Source organism: Clavelina lepadiformis, chromosome 2 (genome assembly GCF_947623445.1).
Source record: "Clavelina lepadiformis chromosome 2, kaClaLepa1.1, whole genome shotgun sequence".
NCBI classification, from domain to species: Eukaryota; Metazoa; Chordata; class Ascidiacea; order Aplousobranchia; family Clavelinidae; genus Clavelina; species Clavelina lepadiformis.
Genome location: NC_135241.1, coordinates 19810290 through 19832829, shown reverse-complemented (window position 1 = coordinate 19832829; position 22540 = coordinate 19810290). Strand labels below are relative to the sequence as shown.

The window sequence follows — 22540 nt, the reverse complement described above, 5'->3', positions numbered from 1 at the left end:
TTCGTTGCTCAAGGGCATTACAACGGTAGCGTTGCTGGGTGTATCGGACACGGTTTGTACATTTTTCAGCCCAGCTCTCGAACTATAACCACTTCACCAGCAAAGCTGACTTCTGCGTACTTCAGTGCAATTCTGCAAAACTCCAACAGTGATGAGGTAAAAAACATCCCCAAATCAAGATGAGGTTGAACTGGGCGTTCAGCATAAAACCAACTCTAATACGTTTGAAGTAAATTTATGTGTAGGTAAGAAGTAAGCAGGTGAGCCAAAGAAACCCACAGCAAAGCAAAGATTAGCATTGTGTGTAAGACGTAACGTGAAAGTATTTCAGCAGTCTGATGAAGTGAACAGATGCAGAGGTCTGAACTTTAAATCGTAATTATTAAAGGATGGTACAACTAGGTAAGGAATTTCCTTCCTATACAGTTAAGTTCGATTTTAGAACATAAGTAATTTACAAAAGCGGTTGTCAGCAGCAGGCTTATACCATAATATAACTATATAGTAAAGCAAAGTATTTTAACTTCCTCCGTATAAACTATACAGGAAGCAACCTATTAAACATCAACATGAACCTCGAATAACACCAGCGCAAACTGGAAACATCGAGCTAGCCGGGAATTTATAAAAACATACAGACTGTAAACCCGTTTGAAAGTGAAAATAATAGGCCTCAATTTGGCGAAATGTTTGTTAAAAACTAACAAAATAAATTAAAATTAAACAGTCGCGCCTAGCTCATAGTTTATACCGCTCCAAAGTTATAATTTTTCTCGTAATTTGTCGGTAAATGTTTATCATCTTAATGCTTTTGGTAAGGTCGGGTACAGTAAATTTCTGTTGGAATGCAGTTGAATGTTCGCCTTAATAGATAATATAGTTGAGTGATAGATTACGAGAGATTATGCCTTTGGTGTTACTGCAGTTTTGTGAAGCTTTTATAGGTTTTAAAGATAGAATAATTTGTCCATTTGAACTTTGACTTAGGGTTGTAAGCCGGCCTTATATTGTTAAACTAAAACTGAAAATATAAGCCCGAACGGGACGCGAAGCCGATATAATTTATTTGAAGCCGGAATTGGGCCCCGACAGGTAATTTTACTGAATGAATCAAAGTCATTTTTTGATGCCATTTATGAACTGTCATCATTTTCTAAGTTGCGATCTACGGGAGTTTTTAGCACTCTACAGCATGCACATTCATGTAATGTAAAGAAAGTGGAATTACAACGCATAGTCGTCGTGGCTGTGGCAGACTGTAAGCAAAATTCGAGCTCGAATCTGGCTCGATTTGTTTTTTGTTCAAACTTAAGCACGACTCGAACAGCCCGATCCAACTTACTACGCTGCTGTCACTGTTTTGACTTCCTCCTTTTACAGGAAGCATTATGGTAAACATAAGCACGACCGGCCAATAATATCATCACTGCATGACTGTCCATATGCGATTTTGCGTCCATATAATTACTTCAAATAATTGCTTTAGGCTTGAAGCACTTGTTCATGGTTTAATGCTTTAGTAAACGAGTTGGAATCAGATTTAAAAATGGTTTTTCAATGGATTGGAATTGCAACTACAACATACTTGGTCATTAAGCTTGTATACTACCTGGCGCAAGGCGCTTACTTATATTTTTTCAGAACTTACCCGGATTTTAATAAATATGGAAAATGGTCAGGTAAGCAATAGCTTTACTTGATCTTTATTGACAGTGTTTATAAATAATTATCAATTAATTTACCTCATGCGTTATTGTTATACGTGACATGGGAAGCATTCAAGCGTTATTGTAATGCATTTATCTTCACAGTGATTACGGGGGTTACAGATGGCATTGGAAAAGAGACCGCATTTCAGGTAACATGTTGCGTTAAAACACGATATGATTGAAAATGTATTTTCATCAAACATTTTTAAATAATTTGTAAAGCAAGAGTAAATAAATCTCGTTAAACACAGCTTGCTTCACGTGGACAAAACATTGCACTGATTAGCAGGAATACGGAACGACTGAAAAACGTGGCAAAAGAAATTGGTAAATTATACTTAGTTGTTACTCAATTAATCATTATTTTATTATTGTTACAAATTGTTGACACTTTTGCAGCTGAGTATGTACTAAAATCTGAACGCACGCTAATGCTAAGAATATCGGAAGTCATCTAAAATATCTTTTTTAAAGAGAGCAAACACAACGTCCAAACCAAGTGTCTGGCGATAGATTTTAGTGGGGACGAGGAAATATACGACAAAATAGCTGATTTCTTGCAAGGTCTCGATATTGGGACGCTTGTTAATAATGTTGGAACGGACCAAAAACTTGTTCGATTTCTTGAACAATCCAATCTTTCACTGATTATTAGAAATCTGGTTCGAGTGAACATAATGCCAACTCTGAAGGTGAGTACAGCAGATATATGTTTGTGAACATAACAAGATATACACAATACACTGTTCAAGCCGCAAAACTCTTTGCAAATGTACTGCCGCGTGAAAATCACGCACCATGTTACATTGTGTTTGGAAGCTGTATCCTGGTTATCCTGGACATGGAAAGTCAGATAATGTGAAAGTCGGTGTCGGGAATGAAAGTTTCCAAAATTTATAAATTCGTTAGTGCGTAGTTTTGTTGTAGAGATGGTCAGTAATGCTTTTGCTGTAATGTATACAGTAATAACTAATAATCCTACATTATATCTGGGGTAGCAATGCAAAAATTATTATTCATCTATAATTCCCGTAATTTTAGTTTAATTAAACAAACATAAAAATTTAACTTAATTTAGAAACTTTAGTTTATCTTGGGAATTGATATACACTATAGTGAATAAAAAATGAAAAATCTAAAACCATTTTTGTTAAAAATGGTACTAGGAGGTTTGGATTATATACAGTTATACACAATATAAGAGTTTTAGATAACTTAGGAGAAATGTGATAAAACTGTCATTTAAAATGATATATCGTTATATCAAATAAAGGATATATACTAAAAAATATCACTGGTTATACCATTTATATTCCTTATACTTACAAGCAACTTGTATTGCATAGATTGCAAACGCACCAATCATTACATAAAAGATGAGTTTTAGTAAATTTTAACATAATTAAAATAACGTTCGTAAATAGCGAGTTTTTCATTGTCAAGTTGACATCGACAGATATACATAGTAATTGAAAGTTAATTATTTTTCCGCAGATGACACAAATTGTGCTCCCTGGAATGGTGGAACGAAAACGAGGACTTATTTTAAATTTGTCTGCATTTACAATTCTTCAACCAGTCGGAAAATTTGCAATAACGAATGCAACAAAATCATTTGTCGACTTATTTTCTCGAGCACTAAGTTATGAATATGAAAGCGAAGGCATTACCATTCAAGTATGTTTTATTTTTAACCTGGAGTAAATGGTATAATTGTTTCCTTGTTAAGGTGTTAGTTTTGCTTATGATACAGACAGGTGTCGGCCAAATATTGAAAACGTTTGCCATAGGCGTACTATACATTTTCTCTCCATGTCGTTCGCGGGATTTTGTAAAGATGAAGGCTGAAGCCGATATGAAAGTCCTACTCTAATCAATTATTCAAAGTATTTTGCTTTATAATGTCAACCAAGACAAGTAGCTTATACATATTATTCAGCAAAATCTTGGTCAGCAGGTGGCAGAAGTGTCTGCTTATTGTTTGCATCGCTTTTATTAAGGGATGTTTTCGGTTGCCTGACACAACACATGTGTGTTTCGTGAGCGTCGTAGTTTTTGTTTTTGCTGTGTGTGATTGAATTCTTGTGTTACGTGCACATAATTGCAATATTGTGAGTCGACTTTCGTAAAACAGTACAGTAATTTCCAGTTTGATACATTTATCAGATACATACTCGTGGAGGTTTTGTCCTCTATATCAGCGGGTGTTACCAGAGAAATATCAATCCTAGTGCTTTATAGTCTGACCATAATAGTTTGGGATTAAAATCGATGTCATTTCTCACAGAGTTGCAGACCTGGTGCAGTTGGGACTAAACTGTCACAACAATTTGGCGATTTAGAAAAAATGACCAGCCCTAAAGACTATTGTGCGTCATGGTTGGCAACAGTAGACAAGGCAAGATGGACTCATGGTCACTGGCAACACGCAGTTGAGGTAAAATTTCAAACGTTTCCTGTAAGTTATATATCGTTATCTAACAACACGCTAAAAATATGATACTGTTCAGTTTGTGATTCTTGTGTCAACCATTTTTACAGGCCTGGGTGTGGGAAAAAATTCCAACTGCTTTAGTACAAAAACTGTCAGACTATTTTTATATGGAACCTGGAGCGAAAATAATGAAAGAATTAGAGAAAAAGAAATGAAGCGAATGCGTTTCTGCAAACAAGAAACCAGCTAAAATTGAAACATTTGTTCAATGTACAGTACATATAACGTTGTAACCTGTGTGGTCTTGAAATTATTGCCATAAGGCCAGGAAAATAGTTAGACAAAAATTATAAGGTATTTAATTGGATTTATGTGTTATATTTGTTTATGCATTTTAAACTATGTTAGTGATGCTTAATAAGACGTGTCTGATTTTTCTTGTGATTTTAAACAAACACGTATAAAACTAAAAACGTAAAGTTTTGTTTGCCGAAGAGTTAGAATACTTTTATTAATAGGGTTGTCTTGTGTTTTATCATTTCTTTGACAAACACTTATGCTTTAACGCAAATATTTATTTCAGAAAACCCTGACTTTTTTTCTAGAAATTTCTAGATTAATATCTTACCTTTTATATGGTAGAGTGCAATTATATTCCAGGATTGGCATAAAATTAACGGATTATTTTTTGTGTTTATATAATTGTCAGTCACTTTCGAGTGTATGAGAATAAGTTGGTTTTATAGGTCTGTCTTAGTGTATTTTCAAACCCTGCAGCTCGTAGAGACAGAGTGAAAAAGACTAAAGAAAATGTTTGATGGATAAGTTTTCGAGCAAATTAACTTAATTTATCAATGGAAAGCGCAATAACATACCGTCTATACAAATGTTTATTTACTGTAGTATCATTATAAGTTCTATTTTTAACTAAACTTCTACTTTCGTATGAGGTCTGCTAAAGTATATTCAGCTACAAATTGCAGCCATTTCTTCCCTTTTTCGTCAGGGGTCTTCAGGCCTTCTTGGCTTAACACGCTTTGTGATGTTTACGCTTTGATGTTTGTGATGTGATGTTTAGTATGTTTTACTTTGTGGGTAAATAAAAGTTATTGTAAAATCTAAGAATAAATATTGAACAAAAACAAATATTAAATGCATTTAAATAAACCAGCTCTTTCTTGAAGCCCAACACGTAGTGCCAAGGTCTTAGATCTATGACATGCCTCTCAGCCACTTACTGCGCATTTCCCGTTTTGCGCACATCAAGTTCCAAGGCAGAGGTTTGCAAGTTTTATATTAATGCGAACCAAGCTTTTACGTGTTGGATGCTCGCGATCTAACCCTTTGCTATCAACAAACTGTAAGAATCGTGACTTCGTAAACATTAAATAAAATTTACCTCTGCAACACTAAAACTCGCAAAGGCTTAACAAATGACGCCATAATGTGCTGCAAGTAAAACATATTGGACAATAATACGTAATTTGCCGAGCCACATGAAGTAACGTGACAGGACACATTTGGTCCGCCGGCAAGGAGTTTGACACATTTGACCTATTTGATTGCACCAATTTTGATGAAAGGAGCGTCGCTTTTGGTGTTTTAACATATGAACGAATATTATGTCAAAACAAATTCCTATTAAAAGGGTTAACTCATTGTTTAATAATCGTTATTGGTTTCCTGGTTTCTTTAATCTTGATGACTAACAAACGGTTATTTGCAGTTTCAACCATGTACCAAGTAGTCAAAACTTGGTAGATATAGGCCTAATCCAGTAAAACTGGGTCGCTTAATCTTTTTTTTGTGTCGCACATTTGATTCGCGATCTTCTCTGACCAATAAGTTGAGAATCCATGCTGCTCTAATCTAAAGCCGTTTTGTGAAGCCCTTGCAGAAAAGTAGGTGAAACAGATCTCAAGTAGGAACAAGGCTAGCTTGGTGTAGGCCTATAGCATAACAGCTGACTCAGTGTAATAGCTCTATTATAAGTAACTTCGACTGATGTTTGGAACTAAAAAATTTTGAATTTTGTAATGTCAAGTAGATTTAAAGCAAATTTATAAATGTAAAAAGATAAGTAGGCAAAGGCAAGATTAGTGTTGTGTGTGAGAAGTTGCGATATAATAGTTCAACAGTCATAGAAAGATGCAGACGTGAGCTGCTGAACATTATACCATAATTTTTAAGAGATTCCAGATCGGCATGGAATTTTCATCATCGTTAAGTATGAATTTTAAGGCTATTTTTCATTTATAAAAATTATGTTAATTTTGTTTTTTGATTAAGTTTTGGCTTTTTAGCTTAACTAAGTTGTTTTATTTTCGGAAGTTAACATACTCGTTTTCGGTATATGGTCGCGTACAAATAGAGTATATCAGGTTGAGTCCAGTTTATATGTTCTTTGTGTTTTTACAATGAAAGTAAAAACAGAAACCATCTGACGGACACAAATCATGTGATTCATCTTTCAGGAACATAAATTAGAATACCATCATATTTGAGCATTAGCTGTAGATCTCAAACCAAGCAAAAGGTTGTCTCAGTATCAACTATGATTGGCAAAACGGGGAATCTACAGCGAGTGTACAAACAACTGCCGCAAGCATAATATGAAACAAATGAACGCTTCTTTTAGTGAAACAACTGCTGGATGTGTTTGATTAAGGGCGATGTTTTGATTAAGGGTTCTTTAATTAAGTTAGACAAGTATCGCATTTTTTCTACCACGTATAGGTAACACAATGCTCAAGTATAACTCGTATAAACTCTTTCTTCAATTGCTGTATTAGTTAAAATCGACGTTATTTGCTATTTATTATGTAAACTTGCTACTATTTCATATTTTTTCCCGTACGTCATCGCTTCGTGCCACAAGCTAAGGAAATAAGTACCGACTTCTCGGCAACATTTATAATTCTTGTGTAATTGCAAAAAATTTAACGTTCCAATAAACCCAGGAGTGAACGTCGGGTACGTGAGAGCACTAACATTTTGAGACGTTCGTACCAAGCTTTAGAGCTGGTGTTCGGTCCCTGTTTCTTTGTTGCCTACCTTAACACCCTTTCTGCCCCATATGGTCAGCGGCGAAAGCAAACGAACGCGTGTACGCCTTTTCGTTCATTGCACTTTGCTCACAAACTGTAAAGACTATTCGGTTCAGGCGACGTAACACTTAACTTCTTTGTACAAGGCTCTCCTGAAGCTTGATCGATTTATTTAGTGATAAAAATATGGAAGCTTAATGATTTACGAGTGTTTATGAACCATACGTCTCAGGAACAAGATATATCTAGGTGGCTATAGCTTATAAATGGTGTTGCGTATTTTGCAAAATTTATAAGCATCCTCGAAATGGATTGTTCAGTTTTTCAATATATTGGCATTTTTACTTCTTTGTATTTCATCGTCAAGATTGCACTGGATATAATAGAAGGCAGTCGTTTGTATATCTTCTCGACTTATCCGGATTTCAGCAAATATGGCAAGTGGTCAGGTATAAAAAATATCTGGTTTATGTGACTATAAGACAAAAAGCGCAATGACACAAATAGTATTTCTAATTTCTATTTTCCAGTTGTAACCGGGTCGACCGATGGCATAGGGAAAAAACTTCCATTCAGGTAGGAATTGTTTTGTAAGAAACAGGATAAACTACAGCAGTTTATGGTAGCCAAGTAAATTGTAATTTGTACTATTAAGTTACAGCTGGTTTCACGTGGTCAAAACATAGTCTTAATAAGCCGAAATGAAGAAAAATTGAGAAATGTGGCGAATGAAATCGGTGAGTATACCTTTTGCTAGTATAGCTTATTTCAAAACTCTACAGAAGTGCACTAACACTTAAATACTCTACTCTTGACAAAGTTTTGATGGTTTTAAATTGACACGTATCTATTTGCAGAGAGCAAACACAACGTCCAAACCAAGTGTCTGACGATAGATTTTAGTGATGACGAGGAAATATACAACAAAATAGCTGATTTCTTGCAAGGTCTCGATATTGGAACACTGGCTAATAATGTTGGAATTGCTCATGAAATTTCTTGCTTTCATGAACACCCAAATCTTTCAAAGTTTTTTAGAGATATAATACGCCTCAGCGTAATATCAGTTATAAAGGTTGGGAATTTAGCCGTTAGCCGGATGTCAATACCTGTTACCTGCAGGTTAGTTGCCATAGCCGCTAATCGTCAATTCACATTGTTAATTGCAGGCAATATTCTATTTATTCTTTAGGAACGCTATGGAAAGTGTTGTATAGCCTAAGCACTTTCTGCCAAGCTAACCCACAAAGTTTATCAGGAAGACATAGCAATTAAGCATTGAATTAATTAACAAAGTAGCAAACTTTCATTAGTAAATGGATTACCAAACATTTTGCTACATATCTTCTTCTACATTTACGTATTCGGCAAAAGGCTAACAAAATCCTTAGTTGCTAAAAGCTCTTAGCTGCCAGTAGCTATTACTCGGCCAAATTTTACCAGCCCGAGTAATATATGCACTATTGTATTTGCTCCACAATAGCAATAGTCGGCAATCTACGGCCTTTAAATTGAACAATAGTGCACTTCGGTTTTGGAAGTATTACCACAGATTGTACAATCAGGATGCCTAAAGCTCAGTTTCTCATTATTGGCAGTCGCATAAGTGGCTCAATTTGTGTGCATAAGGCGCTGTAGGAGATTGTGACCCACCGATTCAGAACCAGTTGGCTCGGCATCATATGATCGCCTTAGAAAACCGCTGTAGCGGTGACCGCCACTTCCTATGCGCTATAGGTTTCACAGCTTTGATGATGTGCGTTCAAATTTTAAGGATATTGGCGCGTACATTTAAAATATGCACATGGATTACGTGGTCTGCGTGAATTATGTGCGCCAAGTGCGATATGTGCCATACTTGGACTATGTGTGCTAATCTATAAGTAGCATAAATGCATTAACTAGTCTATGTACACTTTGTGGACTGTGTGCGTCAGATGAATTTTTTGTGAACTGTTTTGTAGGTGATAAATGTTTTGACCCCGATTTGCCGCACAAGAATTAAACACGCTGTTTATAAATCACCAAAACAAAATCATATAATTCAAAATTATGACTTATTTTTCAAGCAGAAACAAATACACTATATATTGTTCTCAATCATCAATAACAAATACTAGCTTAAAATACACTACCAACGTCACCACTTTCATATCTCCAAACATCGTTTTTTCGTTCAATCATGATTGTAATCAAGAATGTCCACATAACAGCAACTGACATTTGGAATAAATCTTAGATAATGCTCAACATTTTCTGTCATATTTTATTATTTCGTAGATAACGCAAGTTGTGCTTCCTGGAATGGTTAAACGAAAACGTGGACTCGTTTTAAACCTGTCTTCATTTGCGGCTGTTAAACCAGTAAAAACTACGCCAAGTACTCGGTCAGTAACGGTCAAAACATGTCATCACTCCTGAGATTACTTTTACTTGCGTTTTAGCACTTTATTTTACGGATAGAATGTTGAAAGCAAAACCAATGCAACGGATTGAGAATTAAAACGTTATTTCTGTAGAGCTGCATGCCAGGAACAGTTCTGACTAACATAACAAAAAATTATGAGGAATTGCAAAAAATGCCCTCACCTGAAACATACTGCAAGTCGTGGTTGGCAACAATAGGCAAAGCAAGATGGACCCATGGATATTGGAAACATGCAATTGACGCAAGTTTTGTTTTATTTGTTAACTATTAGTGAAGTTTTCTGAATGTGCTAAGGTTTCCTTTAGGATGTTACTCTAACTAACACAATCCATTGCATGTATAGGGCTGGATATGGAGCCAGCTTTCAACTGATTTAACTCAAACCATACTTGAAGCTCGCATGGATCGTGCAATGGAAATAGAGAAGGCAAAGTTTAATGAGATGAATATGAGGTAAATAGATTGCTTGGCGGGCTAATTAACTAATGCGCCCAAATCCATAATTATTCAATATATTCAAGCCATATATGATAGTTTGAAAGGGTATATGGCCCTGACTCCATTCACAGTATACTATTTTCAGATTTGTTAATATTAGCTAGTGCATTGAGCTGCATAGCCCTAAACAATGGTTGAAAATGACTTTGTTTTGTATTAGCTTTGTTAGAAGGTTCATAACATGGGAGACAATGTTTTTATTAATGCAAACTTTCGTTTTGAGACTCACAAAGAAATTGGCTTACTACATGCACCCAGAATATATTCTCATTATTTTGAGAATTTAACATCTTAGAAAACCTAATTTAGCACTTTAAGAGATTTAGATAAAAATCCCTAAGAGACTTTATTACCATCAATTTTTATGCTTACTAAAACAAGGCTATAAAAAAGTTATAGCCTATGGCCTATGCTAATAATTCTGTCACAAATAATTACATATTTTATTTTCCAAAAGGGTTAAATTTATCACAAATTACCATAATTCCCGAAAATAACTACTTCAAATTAAGCTATTGCAAATTGAGATACAGACAATGCAACGTTTGATAAAAAGTGCCAGTCACCTCCAGTGAAGCTTCATTGCCATCTCTTTCCAGAACTACTCGACAAAAACCGCCGAAACAGCATGAATAAGTGTGATTTTACTTCGCTTTCCAACATGAAATTGTAACCAAGATTTTCCTTAGCCAAGAAATTTCCCGCTTTTACGGCTATTCGATTAGCCGGGTTCTAATTTTCAAACTTTCATTAGCATTTCTTTGATAAAAACAATTATCTTTCTTCTATTAAATCCAAATGTAGACTCAATCAACTCTTGGTCACCAAACTATCGTACCATCCACCATCATTAATCAACGAGAAAAAGGATTCGCGGGTAGCGTGACATGCTTCGGGGAAGAGTTGTAGGGAACAAAGTAAAATGTGTACGTGTATCTACAACTACAATTTCCTAAAAACGATAAAAAGGGTCACAAGTGCCACAATGGTAAAATATTAATACACAATAACAACCTATACCGCAAACTAGTGCCTTAAAAAAATGGATTGTAGGCTATAACATTAAAATGCAGTACTTCTAAAAACAAATGCGTAAAGATATTCTGCTGACAAAATACATTGAAAATTTACCTTGCTTTGAATGAAATATAAATGTATATGAGATCTGCTTTATAACTTTCCGGACTTTACTTGCTGCAGGTACCTTATTTCTGGCTCGGGTTCCAAATAGCGACTGTCAGAACAGCGACTATCAATAGAGCGACCACACGACAGCGATTCATTTAAAACAGCGACTGTCAATAGAGCGACTACACGACAGCGATTCATTTAAAACAGCGACTGCCACAACAGCGACCTCACTTCTTTTATTAAATCCAAGGCTTACGCGCACACGCACTTTCATCCCCCACACCTCTCTACACACGTATGCACGCAGAAACAGGCAAATACTGCGTAGTGAAAGATTGAAACCAAAAGGGACTTTAAAACAACATTTTATTTGGACTATCCATAGTCACATGATTTAAAAAGCAATAAAATAAAATAAAAATGCAATAAAAATCAAGACACGTTTATTTCTAAATTGCGAGCAAGGGCTCGAAGGAACTGCCGCAGATCATACTGGCCTCGATTTTGCTGTATCCCGTGAAAAAATTCTGTTGCAATTTGACAGTAAATGACGGACTTTAGATGAGATTAGATGCTAAAAAACCCGCAGAGAGTAAAGCGCGACTTAGAAAAGGATGACATCATAAGACGACGTTGATTCAATCGGTAAACTTAATTTTCGGGCCTAACTCGGACTTAAAATTAACTTTTCCAGTTCGGACTTGTATTTTTACTTTTGGGCCGGTTTTGGGTTAAAAATATAAGGCCCCATTACAGCTCTGCATTTTACTAAACATTATTTTTTTTGCAAATTGTAAATTTATCTCGCTTTCACGATCCTTGTATGTACAGTATTATATTTTTTTCACTCTTTTATGAACACTCTTGCACTTCGATGTAACTTTGGGTACGTTTATTTATTTACCAAAGTCAGAGAGATATTAGAAGTTTTAAATGTAATTTTTGTTTTTATTTCTTTTACAAAAACACGCTAATAAATTTATATGATAAAATCATATGTTACATTTTCACTGTATCCAGCTGTCTTCTCGTATAATCCGCAATCTAGTGTATCACAATAGGCCTTCCCTGCGGGTGATAAATTTCAATAAGCTTTTGTATTGTCCCATCACAATAGGCAATTAAGCAAATGTTCAAGCCTATTTCAAAAAGCAATGATAAACAACAAAAAAATTTGGAAAAATGGAAAGCCTAGTTAAGTCGCTATCATAACAGTCGCTGTTTTAATGCGGTCGGCATTTAGACAATCGCTGTTTGGAATGTCGCTCACTTGATTACGTCGCTATTATGAAGTCGCCATTATGACAGTCGCTGTTTTGACAGTCGCTATCCTGCCTGGATGCCCTTATTTCTAACTGCACTATTAAATAATTTGTTAAACTTTCTCCAAAATCGGCTGTTGAGTCTACTTCTGATTAATTATATTACTGTTTGTGCATGACTATTTTTCTGAGATTTCATGTTCTTTAGTCTTGGTGTTTTTGCCATATTCGTGCTTCAGTGCCTAATTCTCATAAAACAGAAATGAAGTTTCGTTGTGTGGTTAACCAAAAAGTGTTTTTGTCACCTGTGGTTTAACCGTGTTGGCCGTTGCGCTTGATAGGCTGACCTACCACCCGATAAAATTCTGCTGCGTTTACAATAACACAACACCCGTAATGAGGTACTGAACTAATATCAACCACTGGTAACAAATAGGGAAGCAAACATATATAAAAAACTCCAATTTCTTTGTTTATGTCCTTATAGAGTAAAATTACTTAAAACAGTAATTTGTAAAATCCCGCTTAAGATTTTTTTACCTGCGTATATCGAATAAGCATGTTTTAGCTTTATAAAATTTCATAACTTAAATTACATAACTGAAAAATTGTATCGTTTGTTTTCACTGATACTTATGGGGAACGTTAAGTATAATGGTCTCTTTGTTTTGGCATAATACAACAAATGCATCTCACAAACAATAAATAAAAGGTGATGCAGAGTGTTGTAAATATTACAATCGGAATCGTAATCATGTACAGCTAATTAAGCTTCAATCGCAAGTCACGTTGAGTCTTCCAGAAAAAAATGACTGGAGTCAAGTTCTGTCATTTGGTAAATACAGTAGCCTAAGACTCGAGTGAAGGCAACTGATATTTGAAGTCAAAACAAAAAGAAATACTGTTTCTACCAACAAGAAACGTTTTAGAGATTTGAAATTTTGCTCTGTTTGCTGTCATGTACGAGTTCTTATAGAGAAAAATTCATTTCAGTATACACTCTCTTTGTGAACGACAAGAAAAAAGTCGCAAATGCTCCCGAGACTAGGGAATTAGGCTAAAACGAAACTGAAGCAGTATCTTTACAAAAAGAGCATCTTAGTTTTTCAAGTTGATTTTTGTGCTGAAATTGTAGGCTATATATTTTAACGAAGCATATTTCAAAATTTAGCACTAAATGTTTATTGACTACTAAAAGTTTTTGGTCAGATAATTGCAATACGGTAAAGGAAGATTGTTATTTCCTCTATTGGTTGTTAAGTAGATGGTGTAAGTACCATATTAAACATTTTATTATGACATACACAATGTATAATTGAAATGAATTGTTCAGGTGTATAGCCTACATGTGCATAACGTTTATTTATAGTATCCAAACTGGGAAAATCGTCAAGTGAGTAGACCTGTCATCCACAAGTCAAAATCGATGCCAACGATGTTTTCAATAAGATATATATAGGTTTTCTTAAAAGCATTTTATAAAGTCTATCACGTATGACCATATAAAACGCGAATCCTTCTATATCAGGGTTATAAAGGGCAATATTGTCCATCAAGGAAGCAATTGTGACAATTTTTGGAGTTAGGGGGTGATTTTAGTCTTTAAAGGGGTGGAAGACGCTGTTATTATTGCCTTTCAAGTTGTGATTTTATAATTATGTATCTGTTATTTACGGCGATATTTTTGCAAAAGGTCATACTTGCTTTGTTTTTGATTATTCTTTCTTTTTTGTTAGGCTTGCCATACTTCACGGTTAAGCTAGGACAGTCCTGAGTTTAAGGCCTTGTCCCGTCGTCCCGCCCGGTTAACCAGTTTGTCCTGGAATTTTCAATTTGAGATTTGCAAAAAAAATTTGAAAAAGTGTTAAAATCTTGAGTTAGCCATTTTAGCAATTCTTTCTCAAAACTAAATAAATGTAACAGCTGGAAATAAATTTTGGATGACCTGTAAAGAAAAACCACAAAAGGAGAAGATGAGTTTTTATGATTGGAGCAGTGATGGGAGTGTGCTAAGTTTAGATGGAATAAGGAAGGCTAGAGATCATAAAAAGAAAAAAGATGCATAAAAAGACAAAATTTAGTGGAGTGATGTGTTTGTTAGAAATTGATTTTGTTAGGAGTAAGCTTACTGCGTATATCTTCAATATACTGAGGCTGAGTGATTGATTGTCTGCTGTATATTTTGAACAGAAATTTGAATCAATATTAGTGTAACAAAATTATTTTGTAATTTTTAGGATTATGCCCGAAAGAAAATGTAAGTTTACAGATGATCCACAGCAAGAATTTCTGTATTTAAAAGACAAAGGCAATGGTAAATTGCTTTGCAGTAGGCTAGTTGTCTATCCGTGTTTTCAATCAACCATGGTGGACGTTCTGATGTTAAAGACCATTTAGTTACCAAAAAGCACAAAGCTTCTGTTGAAGCAGCTGCATCCTCATCTTGTGTGACATCTTTCTTCGCAACTACTGGCACCAGTGCTGCGCTGGCTATAGATGCATTAGAGGCAACTTTTGCTTATCATACCGCTACTCATGGGCAAAGTGCTAAAAGTTCAGATTGCGCTTCAAAGTGGGTTTCAAAACTGTTTGAGCCTAAATTTTCCTTACGCAAAACAAAGTGTTAATCTATAGTTGTTAACGTTGTTGCCCCCATGTCCACTGACGAACTTCTCCAGGAGTTGGATCAAGTTAACTTCGTTACTGTTACAATTGATGCCTTCAACAGGAAAGAAGTAAAACTTGTTCCCATTGTAGTTTGCTACTTTCTACCTGAAACTGGCGTTAAAGTGAAGCTGTTACAAATCAAATCTACCTCTAGAGAAACTGCTGCAATACTAAGTGAATACCTGCTCTCGGTTCTTGACCGTACAGCACTCAAGGAGAAACTGATTTGGTTTTGAGCGGACAACTACAATACGAATTTTGGAGGTATTAAAAGAAGAAGACAAAATAATGTTTTTTTTAAAGTTAGGGAAAACCTCAAACAGAAATCTTGTCGGCATTAGATATGCAGTTCATATCGTCCACAACTGCCTTCAGCATGTTGTTGATACTTTGCCAGTGTGCGTCGAAAGCCTCATTTTTTAAATTTAAAAATTCTTTTACATTGATACTGTTCCAGTTTCGGAACTTAAATCGTTTTGCAAATTTGTTGATGGTGAGTACAAAAGAGTTTTTCAACATGGCAACGCCAGGTTTTTATCCTTACTACCTGCTATAAAAAACGGGTTCTTGAAATGTTTGAAGCATTGAAGAACTATTTTAAATCACAAGATCGTTGCCCAACCATCATTAGTCAATGTTTTGAGGAACCAGCCCAAGAACTCTATCTCACATTTGTGCATGGAGAGTTGAAAAACTTTAATAAGATTTTGTTAAAGATGGAAAGGCAAAAGACTAGTGCTGTAGATGTGGCAAATTTTTTCATGGAGTTGAAGTTAAACTTACATGAAGAGAAGGTAATAACTTTGACCCATACCAAGCAAAGTGTCTTTTGGAAAAGCTTGAGAGAGAAGGAGAAATAGATGCAAGGGTGTTTATTACAGAAGTTCGAGATTTTTACGAGAAATGTGAATCATATCTGAATGGTTATAGCGATGCCTATAGAGATGGGATACCTCATCTTTTGATGAACTTGAGTGAAGACTTATCCTGGCCACTTGTACACGGGTGTGCGGAAAATATCAACAATATGTTTTAGAAGCAAATGATCAACATCGACTTCCTTTTCGATGAGCATGTTTTGATAAAGAAATACATGTCTGAGAATTAGAGGAAAGAATCGTGGCAAAATACAACGACATCTCTTGAACAAAAGTGGATTCAATTGTTCCAAACTTTTATCAACAAAAACATAAGCATTCCAAACTTTCAAAAACTTGTCGAGTTTGTGCTTTGTATGCCTGGAATATCAGCATCGGGTTGAGTGAATTTTTTCCATTATGAAAAATATGTGGTCTGATGACAGAGGCCAAATGCTAGAACAGAATGTCAAAGCTCTGCTCACTTGCAAACTTAATGTTGACCTGACATGTAGTGAATGTTATGAAAAGATAAAATCAATCACCGTACTTTTGAAAAAGGTTCTTAGCACAGAAAAGTATCATTAGGCCTGATTCATTTGCTCATAAATATTATTAAGTTCTTTTGTCTCGTTGGTGAAATAGGCCTCCATATATTGGTAATTTGCCGTTATTAATTAATTAGTTTCATTAAAATCTTTTGTATTAGGGCTACAATAAGTTCATTTGCAGTTTTCAATATGGATTTGCATTTCTAAAAAATGGCAAGCCTATCTTTTGATGCCATTTATGAACTGTCATCCTTTTCTAAGTTGCGCGTTCCGCTCTAAGGGAGGTTTTTAGCACTCTGCACGCATGCACATTCATGTAATGTAAAGAAAGTGGAGTTACAACGCATAGCCGCCGAGGTTGTGACAGACTGTAAGTATAAATTCGGACCCGAATCTGGCTCGATTTGTTTTTTGTTCAAACTTAAGCACGACCTGGAAAGCCCGACTCGACTTACTACGCTGCAGTCATTGTTTTGACTTCCTCCTTATTTAGGAAGCGTTATGGTAAACATAAGCACGACCGGCCAAGAACATCATCACTTCTTGACGGTCAATATGCTATTATGCGTCCATTAATACTTCACAGAAATCCTTTAGGCTTGAAGGACTTGTTCATGGTTTAATGCTTTAGTAAGCGAGATAGAATCAGATTTAAAAATGGTTTTTCAATGGATTGGAATTGCAACTACAACATACTTGGTCATTAAGCTTGTATACTACCTGGTGCAAGGCGCTTACTTATATTTTTTCAGAACTTACCCAGATTTTAATAAATATGGAAAATGGTCAGGTAAGCAATAGCTTTACTTGATCTTTATTGACAGTGTTTATAAATAATTATCAATTAATTTTCCTATCTTCTTGATAAATTAGTTGATATGGAAAGCATTCATGCATATTTGTTATACGTTTATCTTCACAGTGATTACGGGAGCTACAGATGGCATTGGAAAAGAGACCGCATTTCAGGTAACATGTTGCGTTAAACTAGGATACAATTGAAAGTGTATTTTCATCAAACATTTTCAAATAATTTGTAAAGCAGGAGTAAATACTCTTGTTGAACTCAGCTTGCTTCACGTGGACAAAACATTGCACTGATTAGCAGGAATACGGAACGGCTGAAAAACGTGGCAAAAGAAATTGGTAATTATACTTAGTTGTTACTCAATTAATCATTATTTTTTATTGTTACAAATTGTTGACACTTTCACAGTTGAGAAAATCTGAACGCACGCTAATGCCAATCATATCGGAAGTCATCTTAAATACCTTTTTTAAAGAGAACAAACACAACGTTCAAACCAAGTGTCTGACGATAGATTTTAGTGATGATGAGGAAATATACGAAAAAATAGCTGATTTCTTGCAAGGTCTCGATATTGGGACGCTTGTTAATAATGTTGGAACGGACCAAGAACTTGTTCGCTTTCTTGAACAATCCAATCTTTCACTGATTATTAGAAATCTGGTTCGAGTGCACATAATGTCAATTCTAAAGGTGAGTACAGGAGATATATTTCTGAACATAACAAGATATACACAATACATTGTTTTAGGTTACCTTGGGAATTGATATATAGTGAATTAAAATGAAAAATCCAAAACAATTTTGGTTAAAAATGGTATTAAGAAGTTTAGATTAGGCTGTATACAGTTACACACAATATAAGAGTTTTAGATAAAGGAGAAATGTGATAAAGGAGAAATGTGATAAAAGTGTCATTCAAAATGATATATCCTATATATCAAAGAAGGATAAATACTAAAAAATATCATTGCTTATACCATTTATATTCCTTATACTTGCAAACAACTTGTATTGCATGGAGCGCAAACGCACCAATCATTACATAAAAGATGAGTTTTATTAAATTTTAACATAATTAAAATAACGTTCATAAATGACGAGTTTTTCATTGTCAAGTTGACATCGACAGATATACATAGTAATTGAAAGTTAATTATTTTTCCGCAGATGACACAAATTGTGCTCCCTGGAATGGTGGAACGAAAACGAGGACTTATTTTAAATTTGTCTGCATTTACAATTCTTCATCCAATCGGAAAATTTGCAATAACGAATGCAACAAAATCATTTATCAACCTATTTTCTCAAGCACTAAGTTATGAATATGAAAGCGAAGGCATTACTATTCAAGTATATTTTATTTCTTCACAATTCATAACCTATAGAGTAAATAGGATAATTGTTTCTTTTTTAAGGTGTTAGTTTTGCTTATGAAAAGTTATGATAGAGACAGGTGTCGGCAAATATTGACAAATACAGACAAATATTGAAAACGTTTGTCATAGGCGTACTATACAATTTCTCTCCATGTCGTTCGCGGGATTTTGTAAAGATGAAGGTTGAAGCCGATATGAAAGTCCTACTGTAATCAATTATTCAAAGTATTTTGCTTTATAATGTCAACCAAGACAAGTAGCTTATACATATTATTCAGCAAAACCTTGGTCAACAGGTAGCAGAAATATCTGCTTATTGTTTGCATCGCTTTTATTAAGGGATGTTTTCGGTTGCCTGACGCAACACATGTGTTTCGTGAGCGTCGTAGTTTTGGATTTTGCTGTGTGTGATTGACTTTTTGTGTTACGTGCACATAATTGCAATATTGTGAGTCGATTTTCGTAAAACGATATAGTAGTGCCAGGTTTGATACATTTATCAGATACATACTCATGGAGGTTTTGTCCTCTATATCAGCGTGGTCCAACTGCAGGCACGCGGGCCAAAGTTGGCCCGCGAGCACCGATTTTTGGCCCGTGAACTGATAGTAAGCTTTGATTCAATCTGGCAACATAACTTCAATTTTTGTTTCTTTGTTATTGTGTAATAATATTGTTATTGACAAAAACTTTGTGAATGATTCTTTGTAATGCGTAACAATACCACTTTGTCCAAAAAGTTCTCTTAGGTTTTAGTTACACGCCTTGTTGTCCTAGCCCAGCGTGGTCCAACTACAGGCCCGCGGGCCGCAAGTTTGTCTCAAAGGGAGGTTTCCCCTTTCAAAAGATGATGCTATGAAGCTGTACTCTATGTTTGGAAGTAGGTACATACATTTGTGAATGTACGTTTTCAGCAATGAACAATATTAAAACAAAAAATCGAAATCAACTTGGAAACGAGGCTCTTCAGGCTTGCCTTCGCATGGCCACAACTGCGATTCCCGTGGATACCAACGCTATTGTCGACGAAGAACCTCGACCGCAGATGTCACATTGATCAGCATTTAATAGCTAAATTTTGAACTATTCTAATTTCAGTTTTAATTAAAAAAGAGAACTTTTTTCAGTTCTAATTTAAAAACATTGGCCCGCAAGATAAAAAAAATTTCTGATTTTGGCCCGCGATGAAAAGAAGTTGGACCACGCTGCTCTATATCAACGGGTGTTACCAGAGAAATATCAATCCTAGTGCTTTATAGTCCGACGAGAATAGTTTGGGATTAAAATTGACGTCATTTCTCACAGAGTTGCAGACCTGGTGCAGTTGGGACTAAACTGTCACAACAATTTGGCGATTTAGAAAAAATGACCAGCCCTAAAGACTATTGTACGTCATGGTTGGCAACAGTAGATAAGGCAAGATGGACTCATGGTCACTGGCAACACGCAGTTGAGGTAAAATGTCTGACTTTTCCTCTAAGTTATATATCTGGTGTACAGACACATAATCACGCGACACTTAATCACCGACACATAATCACTTGGACAGTTAATCACGCGACATTTAACCACACATGGGCAATGTCAGCAACTGCATGAAGATAAACTAAAATTTCACTTGACAGATAACTGTCAACTGTATTTTGCATGCGCAGTTTCAGTGCCTTGTACCGCTTTGGAATAGAAGGTTGAGTACCAGCCATTCCTTGCAACCTGCCACAGCTTCGATTCCAACTTTCGATTGGAAAGATGGCTGAGCCGGGGCTACTCAACCTTATATTCCAAAGCGCTACAAGGCACTGAAACTGCGCGTGCAAAACACAGTTGACCGTTATCTGTCAAGTGAAATTTTAGTTTATCTTCGTGCAGTTGCTCACATTTCCCATGTGTAGACTTGCAATTTTCGATACTGTAAATGTGTGATTAAATGTCCCTTGATTAACTGTCCAAGTGATTATGTGTCGCGTGATTAAATGTCCAAGTGACTATGTGTCTCGTGATTAAGTGTCGCGTGAGTAAGTGTCACCAAACCATATATCTTTATCTAACAACACGCTACAAATGTGATACAGTTCAGTTTGTGATTCTTGTGTCAACCATTTTTACAGGCCTGGGTGTGGGAAAAAATTCCAACTGCTTTAGTACAAAAACTGTCAGACTATTTTTATTTTGAACCTGGAGCGAAAATAATGAAAGAATTAGAGAAAAAGAAATGAAGCGAATGCGTTTCTGCAAACAAGCAACCAGTTAAAATTGAAACATTTGTTCAATGTACAGTACATATAACGTTGTAACCTGTATCGTCTTGATTATTGCTATAGGCCTACTGTCACCAAATTTTACGTTTGGTAATTCTTTGTATATTAACCATACTGACACGCGTCTTAATGTAGCACTACACATTGATACGTTTTTAGTGATATACAGTAGTTACATGTATATTCCACAATGTGTTTTTAGATTTATATCTCACCCGTATTGTTGTGGCCATAATGTGTGACTGCATTTTTATGTAGTATTAGTAATTCATCGATATGTCACTTGTGACTGCTTTTATTGTTATTAAGTTTTCTACACATGTACACGGTTTACACCTTTACCCACAACTCCCCTCGATGTATGTTACGCTGCCCGCAATTTCCAATCTCACACCCTAATGATTATAATTAATTAATTAATTATGCTGTGGTTTGTTGGAGAAGAGTTGATTCAGTATACATTTGGTTTTCATACAAGAAAGACGTGTGTTTTTATTAAAGGAATGCTAATAAAAGATAGGAGAGCAGAAACCGGCTAATCGACTAGCCGTAAAAGCGGGAGGTTTCCTGGCCAAGGAAAATCTTGGTTATAATACGGCCAGTAAAATAGTTAGACAAAAAAGTGTTTAATTGTATTTATGTGTTATATTTGTTTATGCATTTTAAGCCATGTTAGTGATGCTTAATAAGACGTGTCTGATTTCTCTTGTGTGTTTAAACAAAACGTATAAAACTAAAAACGCAAGGTTTTGTTAACCGAAGAATCGGAATACTTTTATTAATAGAAATTTCTTATGTTTTATCATTTCCTCGACAACCGCTTGTGTTTTAACGAAAACATTCCAAAAAACCCTGATTTTTTTCTAGAAATTTCTAGATTATTAAATAACTCTGTTTGTCGTAAAATGCAATTATATTCCTGAAGTGACATAAAATTAACACATTATTTTTGGTGGTTATATATTTGTCAGTCGTTTTAGTGTGTATGAGAATAAGTTGGTTTTATAGGTCTGTCTTTATAGTGTATGTTCAAACCCTGCAACTCGTAGAGACAGAGTGAAAAAGACTAAGTTATAGAAAATGTGTAATAGATAGATTTTTGAGTAAATTAACTTAATTTATCAATGAAAAGCGCAGTAAAACACTGACTATACAAATGTTTATTTACTGTAGTATCATTATAAGTTCTATTTTTATTTAAACTGTTATCGGTATAGCAAAATAGTACACGCTTTGAGATGTTTAACTTGGATAAGTAAAAGTTATTATCAAATTTTGGAATAAATATTGAGCAATAACAAATATTAAATGCATTTAAATAAAACCAGCGCTTTCTTGAAGCCCAACACGTAGTGCCAAGGTCTTAGATCTATGACATGCCTCTCAGCCACTTACTGCGCATTTCCCGTTTTGCGCACATCAAGTTCCAAGGCAGAGGTTTGCAAGTTTTTTATTAACGCGAACCAAGCTTTTAGAGCGTGCTGGATCATCGTGTTGGACACTCGCGATCC

General features: G+C 35.3%; 3 protein-coding genes across 5 annotated transcripts; all 3 read left to right on the top strand.

Annotated features, from left to right (window-relative positions):
- The first annotated feature begins 1439 nt into the window (after nt 1-1439).
- Nucleotides 1440-4827, top strand: LOC143445073 (very-long-chain 3-oxoacyl-CoA reductase-like). Its single transcript, XM_076943904.1, has 7 exons — nt 1440-1679; nt 1812-1858; nt 1961-2036; nt 2184-2401; nt 3204-3386; nt 3997-4146; nt 4251-4827. The coding sequence occupies exons 1-7, from the start codon at nt 1547-1549 to the stop codon at nt 4356-4358; spliced, it is 915 nt and encodes a 304-aa protein (XP_076800019.1). The 5' UTR covers nt 1440-1546; the 3' UTR covers nt 4359-4827.
- Nucleotides 4828-6060: 1233 nt separating this feature from the next.
- Nucleotides 6061-10071, top strand: LOC143445078 (very-long-chain 3-oxoacyl-CoA reductase-like). 3 transcript variants are annotated; one of them, XM_076943911.1, is made up of 7 exons: nt 6061-6370; nt 7558-7639; nt 7721-7766; nt 7852-7927; nt 8048-8312; nt 9710-9859; nt 9962-10071. In XM_076943911.1, exons 1-6 carry the CDS (start codon nt 6349-6351, stop codon nt 9732-9734), a joined length of 516 nt encoding a protein of 171 aa, XP_076800026.1. In that variant the 5' UTR covers nt 6061-6348; the 3' UTR covers nt 9735-9859; nt 9962-10071. The 3 variants fall into 3 exon arrangements, with proteins under 3 accessions (XP_076800026.1, XP_076800025.1, XP_076800027.1); XM_076943910.1 differs by having other exon boundaries at nt 7846-7927; XM_076943912.1 differs by lacking the exon at nt 9962-10071 and adding an exon at nt 9471-9577 and having other exon boundaries at nt 7846-7927; nt 9710-9851.
- Nucleotides 10072-10116: 45 nt separating this feature from the next.
- LOC143445072 (very-long-chain 3-oxoacyl-CoA reductase-like) lies at nt 10117-21975 on the top strand. The gene is made up of 7 exons (XM_076943903.1): nt 10117-17374; nt 17507-17553; nt 17655-17730; nt 17868-18085; nt 18563-18745; nt 20077-20226; nt 20880-21975. The coding sequence occupies exons 1-7, from the start codon at nt 17242-17244 to the stop codon at nt 20985-20987; spliced, it is 915 nt and encodes a 304-aa protein (XP_076800018.1). The 5' UTR covers nt 10117-17241; the 3' UTR covers nt 20988-21975.
- The last annotated feature ends 565 nt before the right edge of the window (nt 21976-22540 follow it).

What these genes read in the sequence shown, in the direction of transcription:
- LOC143445073 (XM_076943904.1), top strand. Translation starts at nt 1,547, where the DNA reads ATGGTTTTTCAATGGATTGGAATTGCAACTACAACATACTTGGTCATT. An exon ending in GAAAAGAGACCGCATTTCAG is followed by an intron (nt 1,859 to 1,960) that starts GTAACATGTTGC and finishes CGTTAAACACAG; the next exon opens with CTTGCTTCACGTGGACAAAA. An exon ending in ACATAATGCCAACTCTGAAG is followed by an intron (nt 2,402 to 3,203) that starts GTGAGTACAGCA and finishes ATTTTTCCGCAG; the next exon opens with ATGACACAAATTGTGCTCCC.
- LOC143445078 (XM_076943910.1), top strand. Translation starts at nt 6,349, where the DNA reads ATGGAATTTTCATCATCGTTAA. An exon ending in CAAATATGGCAAGTGGTCAG is followed by an intron (nt 7,640 to 7,720) that starts GTATAAAAAATA and finishes TCTATTTTCCAG; the next exon opens with TTGTAACCGGGTCGACCGAT. An exon ending in GGGAAAAAACTTCCATTCAG is followed by an intron (nt 7,767 to 7,845) that starts GTAGGAATTGTT and finishes TGTACTATTAAG; the next exon opens with TTACAGCTGGTTTCACGTGG.
- LOC143445072 (XM_076943903.1), top strand. Translation starts at nt 17,242, where the DNA reads ATGGTTTTTCAATGGATTGGAATTGCAACTACAACATACTTGGTCATT. An exon ending in TAAATATGGAAAATGGTCAG is followed by an intron (nt 17,375 to 17,506) that starts GTAAGCAATAGC and finishes TTATCTTCACAG; the next exon opens with TGATTACGGGAGCTACAGAT. An exon ending in GCGAAGGCATTACTATTCAA is followed by an intron (nt 18,746 to 20,076) that starts GTATATTTTATT and finishes CATTTCTCACAG; the next exon opens with AGTTGCAGACCTGGTGCAGT.